The 12,631-nt window shown below is 35.9% G+C and overlaps 1 protein-coding gene across 11 annotated transcripts in view; it reads left to right on the forward strand.

Annotated features, from left to right (window-relative positions):
• LOC139121810 (protein inscuteable homolog) overlaps window positions 1–12,631 on the forward strand; it is a 69,808-nt gene that overhangs the window by 44,156 nt on the left and 13,021 nt on the right. For 10 of the 11 annotated variants that reach the window (XM_070687012.1, XM_070687027.1, XM_070687036.1 and 7 more), the window contains 4 exons: window positions 3,134–3,285; window positions 3,879–3,942; window positions 6,504–6,633; window positions 7,239–7,291. In XM_070687012.1, coding sequence (XP_070543113.1) covers window positions 3,134–3,285; window positions 3,879–3,942; window positions 6,504–6,633; window positions 7,239–7,291 — 399 coding nt within the window. Of the gene's footprint in view, window positions 1–464; window positions 669–3,133; window positions 3,286–3,878; window positions 3,943–6,503; window positions 6,634–7,238; window positions 7,292–12,631 lie in introns of those variants that run through there. The other variant, XM_070687071.1, reaches the window with a different exon arrangement.

Consider the following 12,631-nt stretch of genomic DNA (forward strand, 5'->3'; position numbering starts at 1 on the left):
CTTTGAAAATTAAATAATCACATATTCAAGCAGATATAGTACACATTTGACTGTTTGAATGTAAGGTACTCGACATAAAGAAAAGTTCTAGACATCATTAAAACGTTTTCTCATAGAATTTGTGACTTATGAAGCATGCAATACCAGTTACCCCTTCTTTCAGGTCATAATGGAATAGTCCACATATTAGGTATTATGTAGCCTATGCCAAGTTGTATTGATGCAGGGGTGTGAGTAGCGGGAGATTATTTCCAGCGGTGTTTTGGTTTTGCAGTCTTTTGAGAGAATAATCGGTGTGGTCTCCTGAGTGCAATTATTGTGCAATGCGTATACATGCTCTGTGTTGTATTGTTTGAGGCAGCCTGTTTACAGCATTGTCAGTTTCTCTGTTATGCAAATGAGGTGGACAAAGCCCCAATTCACAATGGGATCTGTGTAACAACTCTCAGAGTAGAGACCCCGGGTTGTGCAGAGTTCATTTTGTGTCGTGCCGGGTGACAGACGATATTCATCAGTGACTGGTGCGTAACTTGTGTGTGTATCAGATGTCAATCACATATGTGTAGACCGTGGACGGGTGTTCTTTTGATCGGTTTATCGGCAAAGGATCTGCAAATTGCCATATCATCACCTGGCATCGCAATTCAGCGACTCTCCCTCTGGCTCAGGTAATTCTTAAAGACTCTCTCAACATCTCAAGTCATGCATCCGCATGCATGTACGCTCTTGTCTCGTTTTATGATCATCGGCCTGTTTTGATTTCACTCCTGCGCTGACAAATTACACTTAAAGTCTTCCTCGGCACTGCCTCGCACTGACTCATTCATCACAGGCTTTCATTAAGGTAATATGCACCTCGAAAGTGAAAGACTTAAACTTTTGCTCTAACTTTCCTCAAGGAATCTTTCAATCATTCTCTTTCAAAATCAAGAATAAAAATAGGGGGTCACCATGCAAATTTTGGTACTAGAGAAACAAATTACCCAAGATTTACCGATATTAGAAATCCAAAATGGCCGCCATCCCTGTGTTAACTCTATGGCGAAAAATAAAAATTTTCAAATTTCGAAAAACTAAGCCGGTGAAAAGTTTTCTTTCACCAAGAGCTTTAAAATGAACCCCCACATGTGGTATATCAGAAGAGAACTGTAAAAGTTTGAGAGTCCGAATGTATGTCCCCGAGGTGCGTTCTACCTTAAGGGTGACAATGTTATGTTTTCCTCACATCGCTTTTCAAGGTTTCCCAAGTGTACAGTACAACAACGTTATCTTGAAATAATTATCATAGCGTAGGATTTCTGAACTGTTCCCAACCCTTGACAATAATCACAGCAATTGTTTACGCCGTTATTAAACCATATTTTCTTGCCATGTGACACATTTATAACTCTGATGCAGTGCCCTTTCTAAGAAGTCAACATCAGAAATGTATATAATGCAGCTATCTACCATACATTCTATTGGTGTCCACAAGATGTTTATTCAAATGTCTTTTAAATGACAGTGGAACATATATATCACTTTAAAATTAAGTATTAAAAGTTATGTTGAAATTTGAGCATAATGGATAAAAGCATTGTCTTTGCCATCTGTCATGAGTGGATTAGAATTTCTGACAAATGAAATTGTCAACCCACATCTGTTAATGTCGGTGCTGCAACCTTTGTGCTGATTTGGTCTGAGCAATACATCTACAGTAGATAAAAATGGTAAAATGCAGGCTTTGTATTAAGCTGATGTTCTTTTAACTAACAGCATGTTCTATTGGCCACTCAACTTATGTATCAAGAAAACAAATGTAGTCAAACTGTTTATGAACTGGCAATACAGGTGGCTGATGGGTTTGTGATCATGGCTTATCTTTGCAGACTTTTCAACAATATATATATACTAAAACTCTTATGAAAAACTACATGTACTGGTATGGGAATCATGTTTTGTGTTGCTAGTAATGCTTATCCAGGCGTCTTCAATCTCGTTTAATGTACAGTACATGGACTATTGGTATAACACCCATTTTGTTTTGTGTGGTGTTGATTATCGCTATACATGCAGTGGTTATATTGCATGTGGTAATTTTACTCTCATCACACCATCTGTTTGTAACGGTATACCAGTAGGTATATTTAGCTTAATATAACTTTACAATTTCACGTTTCTTCTTAACAGATATTTAGTTTTATAGACTGATATTAGCGATATATACCACATGTAAATTTAAAGCATTAGCTACTACAACTAGACATATTAAGGAACATGTAGTATATGCCCTGAAAATAAAGACTAAAACTTTGGCTCAAATTTTCACCAAGCAAACTTCAACTATTCTCTTTCAAAATCACGAGTAAAAAGCAAATAAAAAGCAGGTGTCACTCTGCCAATTTTGGTACCAGAGAAACAAATTATCTAATGTTTACCAATATTTGAAGTTCAAATTTGCCGTCATCCCAGTATTATCTCTATCGCAGAAAATAAAATTCCTGATTTTCACAAAACTAAGTCCATGAAAACATTATTTACTCCATAAGCTTTAAAATGAGCACTCAAGAATGGTCGACCAAACAAATACCGGTATTGTAAAAGTTTGAAAGTCCAAATATCTGTCCCGGAGGCGCATTCTACCTTAACCCTTTCACCCCCAGTTCCCTGTATACAGGTCCAACTTTACCATAGAAAACAATGGATTTGGGACAAACCATGGTGGTGAAGGGTTAAACTGGTAGATGAATCTTTTCCAGTATTTTTTTCAGTGAAGTGTTTACAAGGAAATTGTATGCAATTACAGGTTGTGCACTCTTTGGTCAGAGACTTGACAGTTGATCAACATACTTCAGTAAAAACTAATCCCACTGAAAAGTAATTACTGTAACTCTAGAACATGATAATAAATGTCTGTGAAATACTGTAATTTACCAAAATGTACTCGTTCATACAACAAAATTGGAATGTCCATGTTTTCTTCACACTCACCTTCAATCACAATTCCCAAAACACCAGCATATGTAACCCCTTCACCCCCATTTTGCAATAGACTGGTCCAATTTTACCACAGAAAACAAATGGACAAGATCAAGTTGGCTTTTAAAAGGTTTACTCAGTAAAACTTATAGTCCATCTTTTGGTTCATTTTCAGAATGAGGGTTAGTGATGTTGATTCCGTGCAAAGATGGCTGGAAGACTTGCGCGGAATGACGGAGACGGAATGCATGTGTATTTTACAAGGAAAGTCCATATCTGGTGCCATCAAGGAAGGACAGAAGACCAAACGAATACATTCTGTGAAAGGTGTGATATTTATCTCTTAAAATTGCAATTTTTTTACAAATTGCTGAATTTCAGAGTTGCCCGATATATCAAGAATTCAGTTTGTCCTCTGACCTAAATTGACTCCCCTCTGACATCAAGAAAAATCTCAAATGTTTGAAAAATTTTTCCTATTTCATGTTGTGGATTAGGCTAGTTAAAGACATGTCTAGAATTCCGATACTGATGTTAGTGATGGAGAGTCCAAGGACAGACAGATCTACATGTACAAACTATAACAGCTTTTTCATTTTCAGTGCATTTCTTTATCTTTTGCTGATTTACCTGAGAAGTTTAGATTATAAGGAATTACTATGGCAACTGAGGAAAGGAATTACCATGACAACAAAGGATATACTCACTTTCATTAAACATACGTAGTATCTATATTTTCAATTCCTGCATACTACAGTTCTATTGGTTGTATTTCTTTAAACATTGTTATCTCCTTGTTGGCTTCCTGACAAACAGATATTCAGTTTGCAAAGTTTTAAAATTAAGGACATCACGGTATTAATTTCAGAGTAATAAAAATGCAAGATATAATTATTATTTTGAATTTTATTCTTTTTCAGATAAACTGAGGATTCTAAGGCATAAGGCTGGTGCAATAACTTCTCAATTTGCTAAAACATTTCAGTAAGTATATGTCACAAATATACAGCTGTCAGTGAACAGACAAGGCAGACAAGTGGGAAGAGAGAGACAGAGAGAGAGAGACAGAGAGAGACAGAGAGAGAGACAGAGAGGGGAATTTAAACTAGTTCCTGTGTCTCACTCTGTCAGTCTGTCTATCTGTCTCTTTCCCTTCCCCTCCCCAGTTTCAATGTCAATGCACTGTATTTTTTGTCAAACTTTGAGTCAGACTAGAATTTGGCTTGTCAGGGACAGATAGTCAGACTCTCGAAATTTTGCTGTAGCCTTTTGTCCCACTACTAAGGGGTGGGGGGTGGGGCGCTCAGTTTGAAGCTTACAGAGTAAATAAAGTTTTTGCCAACTTTGAATTTCTGAAAATCGGGAATTTTACTTTCTAGCATAGAGATAACACAGGGATGGTGTTCATTTTGAATTTCAAATAAGGGTAATTTGTTCCTCTTGTACCAAAATTTGCACAGTGACCCCTGCTTTTTATTCTTTATTCCGAAACTGATTGGTTGATACTTTGCTTGATGAAAATTTGAGCAAAAGTTTAAGTGTTTCATTTTTTAGGCATGAACCATCTTTATTGCAAATTTTGCCCTATCTTGGAAGTAATCTGAGTTTAATTGTTCACATACATGTCATTAAATGAAATGAAATCCTGTTCAAGAAGTGTGCATACCAGCAGTTTATGAATAAATTCAAAAGGCACAATTTCTCGCGCTCTTGATGAAACCAACCCTATACTGCATAGGATCAAGGCCCTTGTATGAAGGATTTGATGAGTATTGCCCCTATAGCTATCACCCTTTCACCACCTCCCCAGTTCCTGTGTAGCATTCCAACATCACAATAGAAATATCACAATAGAAAACAATGGTGTTGGCCAAACCATTATGGTGAAGGGGGGGTTAACTCCATCAAAAAATGGTCCAGTGACTACGTATACTGATGACAGCAATGTTGATATAACAAACAGGAGGACAATAGATTACATACTTTAAAAGAAAGACATACGAATGGAAGAAAAACAGGGACTGACAGACCCTGCAGGGCAAAAAACCACATCAACAGCAATGCCACTGAATTACAAGACCATTAATCTCCACGTATTTCACAATAGTATAATAACACATGATCTTTTAATGGAGTGTGACTTCCGTCAGAGCTTTCATGGTGTCGCTTTGTAGAATGTCCATTGGAGCTGAACTGGTCTTGTCTTCACTTGACAACATCAGTTGGCTTTGTCGCTTTGTGAAAAAATACTGGCGTAAGGTGTTGCCCTAGTCCAAGCAAGACGTGAAGGTTAACAAGTAAATGCATAGCTGTGGTTTGAGGACTAGTCAAAATGGAGTGGGTGGCACCCTCATGTGACCTTTGAGTGTATTCAAAAGACATTCCTTCAGCTGGCCAACAAACAAGGGAAGCTATACACCTGATGGCCTTTTCAACGGATAGCCTTCAGAAATAAAGAGATACAAATTTTATAGTGTTGGATGTCTTGACGTCTTTTATTTATGTGAATATTTGAGATATTTGAAATTTCACTGAAGAATCAATGCGCCGGTGTAACGATTAGGATACTAAATACCAAAGCAGCAGTTAATAGAATATCAATTTGCACAGTAGATTTAGCCGTTGTGGACAATGAGATTGTAAAACTTTTGTGTCTCAGCTTTATCCAGAATGCCATAAAACTATTTTCTCAATGACAGACGAAAAAGAAAGCAGTAAGCGACAATTTAATATGCAAATGCTGAGATTGCCTTTTGGAATTTACTTCGATCACTCTTAAAGAATGTTTTACGCTGTGCTGATCAGCATCTGAATTTTAATGCTATGCAGATGCTGACTTTATTGACAAAAATATTGATTGTTGTCAGACTTGAAAACAAAATCACCACAACATTAACAATGTTATTGTACAGTCTTGCCAAGGATTCTAAACGTCAATGTGATCATCCTGATAAGATTAAAATCGTCATTGTCATGATAAAACTCTGTCTTTTTGTTCAAGCATTCTTCTCTTAGGATATTAAAATACCTTTTCAGATTGTCATGGTCTCAAAGAGCACAATATCTTTAAGTTCATGTATGTGCAGTCATCAGTGGTATTGCTTCAAATTTTTTGGGTTTCAAGAATAATTACACCAATCAGCCATTAGTATTTCTGCTATGACAATTAAGTGTGACATCAGCAAATTTTAATTTGCCCAGTTGGTACTTTAGCTGATATCAACTTTCTGCGAAATGGCATATGCCAAAACATGCAACTCATTACATGTGTAATGTATGAATATTCAGAGCATATCAGATTGGACAAACAAAATCAGATTTTATTGAAAGATTAATCTTAAAAAGTATCTTTTGACAATATTTCCATGCCTATTAGGCTGCATTCCTGGCCATTTACAGTAAGAGTTGAAATAATGTGTATTTTGACATGTTTCTTTTTTTGACAAGTATCTCATAAATACCATATAGGAAACACCAATAGCGTGTTCTCACAAAACTTCTGTTTTAATTTTCGTAACTTTATTTATACCATTATTTTTTTACAGTAAATTAGACAAAGAAAAATGGGCTGCAGTGCATACATGTGTCATAGATATGGTGTGTAACATCAGACAGATGCTTCATGATTGTACAGAGAATATAGAAAACGGACCTGATCCTATGGCTATATTTGTTGTAAGTACTGGTATCAAATTCTCTGCCCAGCCATTTTTGGGTGGTGCTCTTTATGGTATATACCTGTTCATGGACAAAATGTCAAGTAGGCCCAAGGAGTTTGATGAATTTGCTGATTCATGAAAAAAAAAAAGTTGCCTTTCTTGTTGTGCCATGAAAATGTATTAAGCTACAATAATGCTGCCTTTCATGCCTTTAATAGAATGGAAAAATTGTGTAAGTGTAGTACCGATAGTTTTGGCGGTCACTCACACTGGGCATGCATACACAAATTTTACATTAATGATAGATTGCATTCATTGATGATTTATAGGTTCAAGACATTGTGGAACATGTCATCAGTATTTATGTTTTATTAGAAAGTCAATTAAGGTGCTTGAACTTTTGACCCAAAATCTTAAAAGTGCTCTAAAAAATTGAAACGACTGTCAGAATGACATCAGAATTACCGGTATATGGTAACGTGATAATCCATGATGAATTTCATCATTTGTGCAAACTACATGTATGATAGTTTTCTTGAGTTACTGACAATCAGCCTAGTATAATTTGAATGCTGTGATTTGACTTTTTCTCATGCCTTCTTTCTCTAAACGCTTCCGTAGGAACAAGAAGTAGTGATGGAGGAATGTGCCAAACTTGTCCAAAATGTAGAAAGGTGAGTGTGGGAACCGAAATTTAAAGAAATATTTGAAGCCAAACTTCAGTAGTTAGCTGTAACTTTTGATGTAGTTTCAATCAGGTTTGTTTCATCCATTTGAATTTCTTGTTCTCCTCCCAGAGTCATTTAGAAATTGTCTGATTGACATGTCAATCGCCTCACTTTAATGTATGATGTCTGATGTGTTTGTTGACAGTTGAATTTAGGCTGATCTAGGTTTCACTTGTCAACAAAAACACTGCATATTTCACACAATGCGTATTGTACTCATGCAGGGCAAGGCTGTATTAGTTGCTTGTATTTTGATGCACTGGTACTTACGCTGAAAAAATAAAAAAAAAATTAATATTTGATTTTGAGATCAAAAATAATAAAATGGAATCAAAAGTTGCAGCGATCCTTTCAATATACAGTATATTTATAATACAATAATCATTATACAATGTGATGTTTTGTGATAAAACAGCCAATGCTGTATTGGCAATGTTTTATCAACGGGTTGTTCACCCCTATTTCCCTAATGTAGAGGTCCAACTTTGCCATAGAAAACAACAGGTTTAGGCCAAACCATTGTGGCGAATGGGTTAAAATAAAATACCGGTGGGCAATGGTGTAACAGGGACAAACCTTGCATGTATTAGAGTAGCATAATCAAAGAAGTTGTTTCAGCTGATTGAGGTCGACATGTACCGGTAGATCATTTAAAGTCTCTTGGACTGCAGTATGACCTTTCATACCGCAAAACGTTTAACCTTGCCAAGATTGTACACGGCAGACACAAACCTTTCCTTTCAGTAAAACAGTCTTTTGTCATGATGGAGGAATTTTCAAAAGATATTGCTGTCCCTACGCCAGCCAGTACTTGATAAAACAGTTCAATATAAAGAAGTTTTGTGTGCGTGTATTGGGGAGATAAGCCAAGCCAGCTTTCAACAATTCTTTTATTGTGTCGTTTCACTGAACACAAAATGATCATCGATTACGATCACAAAACATCACTCTTGAAATTTTAACTCAGTTTCCATTCAAACTACTTTGCTGTTTCTGAAAATGACAGTTTATGTTTCTCACCCGCGGCAAAACATCTCAGGTCTTTAGAAATCAGTGTTTACGTGTTGGCACTCCAGACTAACCTAACTTGACATCTCCTTCAGAAGATAAAACGTTTCTTCACTTTTACAGAGGCAGCTTAGTTTCAGTCTGACATCTGGCAGTGGGCCCACATTATCCGATTTTCTCTCTGACATTCTCTGTCATTTTCTGGAGATCAAAGCAGACTGTGAACCCTTTTGCGACAATGGTTTGACTCAAACCTATTGTTATCAGTGGTAGTTTGGAATTGAGTATAGTGAATGTAGGGTGGACAGGTTACATGACCCCTTGCCTGATACATCATAATCAAAAGCTTAACATTCAACACTACTGTTGGTTGAAGCATATAGGACAAAATGATATTGGCATAAGACTGAGCGTAGATAACTTTCAGTGTTGCTGACTGCCAGCTCTGTCACCCACTGTTGGGTAACTCCTTTACCACCATTCCGATACTATTGGATATACCAAACATACACATGTACCATCATAACACAATATGGTTTAACAGGAATTTTTCAATGCTCAAGTTATACATTTAATCACCATAATTTATAGATTTAGTACAAGTCTGTGAATAAGAGTATTTTTGAATGTCCTACTAAGTAGAGTTATTGCAGTGTAGTCCATTGCAATATTTTGATTCTTGCTTGAACTCACCCGTAAGGTGAAAGGGCAAGTTCAGGGTAAAAGGTCAAATCAGGTCAATTAGACAAGTGAGTAAACATAAAAGAGCAATGCAGGTGATGCAAAGTGAGATGAAAATTCAAATCATATCAAATTATCAAAACGGCAGTCAATGTTACTGAAAAGCAAATTGACCTTTTATTATCATAAATTAAAAATATCTGTTGTACAATTACATTTTGACAAGATCTCATACTTTTCATTCTTATTTGGACAGTGGGATAATATGAAGATACTGGTCTCAATGGTTACATGTTAGATTTAAATAGCTTATGGCAAAACTTGTTTAGCCTCTAACATTGAAAGAATAAAAATAAATAAAATGATAAAAATAAATAGCTGGAAGATTACTTAATGCTACATCTATGCATCATAAACCCAGCAGTCAGATATCTACATTTGTTGTCCATTATTCTGAATGAATGGACATACTGACTATACTATAATATAGATGCTATCTGTACTGTATCTTAGAAATCCAGTGAGCAGATCTAAAGGAAAAGAAATCTGCAATTTGATAAACACTATCAAAGTCGTGAGATTGCAAATGCTTTACACTACATTCTTGAATCAATTTTTAACTTCATTTTCATCCAGTCATAAAATGTCTTCCACATATAGCATTGTTATGGAAGAGTGAAAATTAAGTTTCTACTTTGTTGTGAACACCAAAGTCAATTTTTGTCACCCTTATAAAATATACCCCAGTCAATTTTTGTCAGATTTTTGCCAAAATTTTGATAACAAACTGTGGCCAATGAAATGTTGTGTTCATTTGGTCTAAAATTATCAGAAAAATTACAGAAAAGTTCATAAAAATTGGTAAAATCTTGCACTGAAATTTTGGTGGGAAAAAATACAGCACTCAAATGGTTAAAGGAAAGAATATCTGTGGCTCTTATTATCAAATGATGTGTAAGGAATTGGTTCAAAGCAAAGTATCAGCAAAGTTTTAAGATTTCCAAATAACTCTGTGGTTCATGCCACTCTGAGTTAGAGTTGAAGACCCATTGTGAGCAGACAATTCTTTCATCAGTTCAGGGTACCCTAAGCCTTTAAGTCTTAACACGTCAAGAAAAAGAGGCTCAAAGTGCGTCAAAAGAATGGAGATCTTATTTCATTGATTGACTTTGTGTGTGCTGATCCTGTAATTAGGATGCCTGCCGGTGATTTGGTATTTTGGCTGTCAGCCGGGCTAGTTAAGACTCCAGTCAGACTTGTCGAGTTTCTTGAAGAAGTTTATTCATGTCTAGCCAAACTGTCTAAGTTTGCCTTAATCTGAAGATTTTCCTTCTTTGTTTAGTCAGCAGTGTAAGTTAGTAGGGCACTTTCACAATGGATAGTCAATTGTCATTTCATGTACCGGCTTATCTGATCTTTTGGAGAATTTTACTTGTCAAATAATAAGTTCAAGAAGTGGCATTTTTTTGGTGAGTGCAGTAACTTCAATGAAGTCTCATGTCCGCCATTTTGTGATTTTAACATTCTTTAAGCCCAAGTCTTGTTCTTTGTCCAAAGTCTGCAGTCTACTGTCCACCATAATCCTCACTCTGACCGTCCTTCCTTATGTATGCGGGTGTCTAACCTGGTTAAAGTATCTTCCAATTTAATCTAACTGATGGAATTCTGCAAATTATGCATATGGTCTTGGACAAATAAACTTTTACACCATCCATTATATGTCAATTTAAAGGGACAAAGTCGGCCATTTTTCATGAATTTTGTTTGATACGAGATACTACTTATATTGTTTGACATGTTGAAAGATACTGAATGAATGGGTGACCATGCATATATTTGACCCTGGTTTTAGACACGATACATGAAACCATCACAAAAATGAATTAATTGTCATGATCATTGAATTCATTTTTGGGATGGTTTCATTTAGTTTGTCTAAAACCGGGGTCGAATATATGCATGGTCACCCATTTATTCAATATCTTTCAACATGTCAAACAATATAAGTAGTATCTTGCATCAAACAAAATTCACGAAAAATGGCTGATTTTGTCCCTTTAATATATGCGTATTCAAGGTACAAAATCTTCTGTCTATGATACAGCACTAATAATGGGAACTACCCATGGCCTGGATAGTTCAGTAACAGCCAATTCCATTGTTTTGCATGTAGAAATGCAAGAAAAACATCCTAAGGCTTGTAATATTGTAATTTTCTTGGAACTTTGCACAAAATGTTGAGAGGAAAGTGGTTTTGGAAAATGTATTAAAAAGTGGGGTCAAACTGGATATCAAGATAAGATAGGAAGCTTATTCCTTTTTGTACAAAAGTGTACAGTACCTGCAGAAAATGCTGACACAGCAGTTTTTCTCAATGGCTTTTCGGTGTATCTTCATTGCATAGTCAACAATGCACTTTTTCTCCATAAAATCTAAAAGTCATTTGTAAAGGAATGTTTAAGAACCCTTTTACCCCCAGTTCCCTGTATACAGGTCCAACTTTACCATAGAAAACAATGGATTTGGGACAAACCATGGTGGTGAAAGGGTTAAGAACACTACTTTGCAGGAAATGGCACTGTATCAGCTCGCTACATTTTGTGCTGAATCAAAAAGTACTGATAGCATGAACTGCACAAAATGAAAGGGATGTATGATACGGAAGATGTGAACACTACTTTTTTCTCATCATATTTCTTGTCTAGTCACTCTTAGTAGCCCTACAACATATGCCATTGTAATGAAAAGGACAATATTGTTACTTTTGCGCAGTCACCCATCTTAAAACAAACTGGAAAAAAATTCCATTGCCGTGGTGTACTTGAATATAGATGTACATGTGAATGATTGATTCAATGGAATTAATATTTCCAGTGCTTAGTACAGATGTGAAATTCTGTGTCATACAGGTTGACCTGTGCCCATCTGTGTATTGGGCAGACACTGTGGTAAATGGATATCCCTGAGGAGTTTTGGTAAGCTTTGTAAAATAATAGTGTACCTCTGGACATAATGGCTAGGGCTTTCAGCAGTAGAGACAACTTCATAATCATCAAGAAAAAACACTGGTGTCTGCTCACATGTGCTGAACATCTAATGGTTTTCAGTACATTTTGTATATTATCCATCGACCATCTGTTCTGTCATGTACAGAAAAATTCAATTAAACAGTTGTTCTTCCAGTAATTATACAGCTGTGACTTCTATGAAAAAGCTTTTAAATTTTAAATGTGCATTAAAATTATCATTTGAATAATGATTGAAAGTAATTATCAATTTTATGGGTAAATATGGTGCGCGATTTGTAAGGTTTGAACAAAGCTTGAATTCATGCGGTATCAGACAAGCAGTCGAATCTATCTCTTTCGAAACCAGGTGGTGTTATTTATTGAATGAAAGAACTCATCATATGGGGGCTACACTCTAGATTGTCTAAAAAACCAGAAAAAACACACTTCACATATCTTCCACTGTTGAAAATACTACATTCAATTATAGTAAGTCTCCATCTTGCCTAACACTTGCAAACCCAATTTGTCTGCATAGGAAGGGTGGGGATTGCTAATGCTAGAGGGAACAGGTAGGACAAATGAAAAG

Source organism: Ptychodera flava, chromosome 2 (assembly GCF_041260155.1).
Source record: "Ptychodera flava strain L36383 chromosome 2, AS_Pfla_20210202, whole genome shotgun sequence".
Classification (NCBI taxonomy): domain Eukaryota; kingdom Metazoa; phylum Hemichordata; class Enteropneusta; family Ptychoderidae; genus Ptychodera; species Ptychodera flava.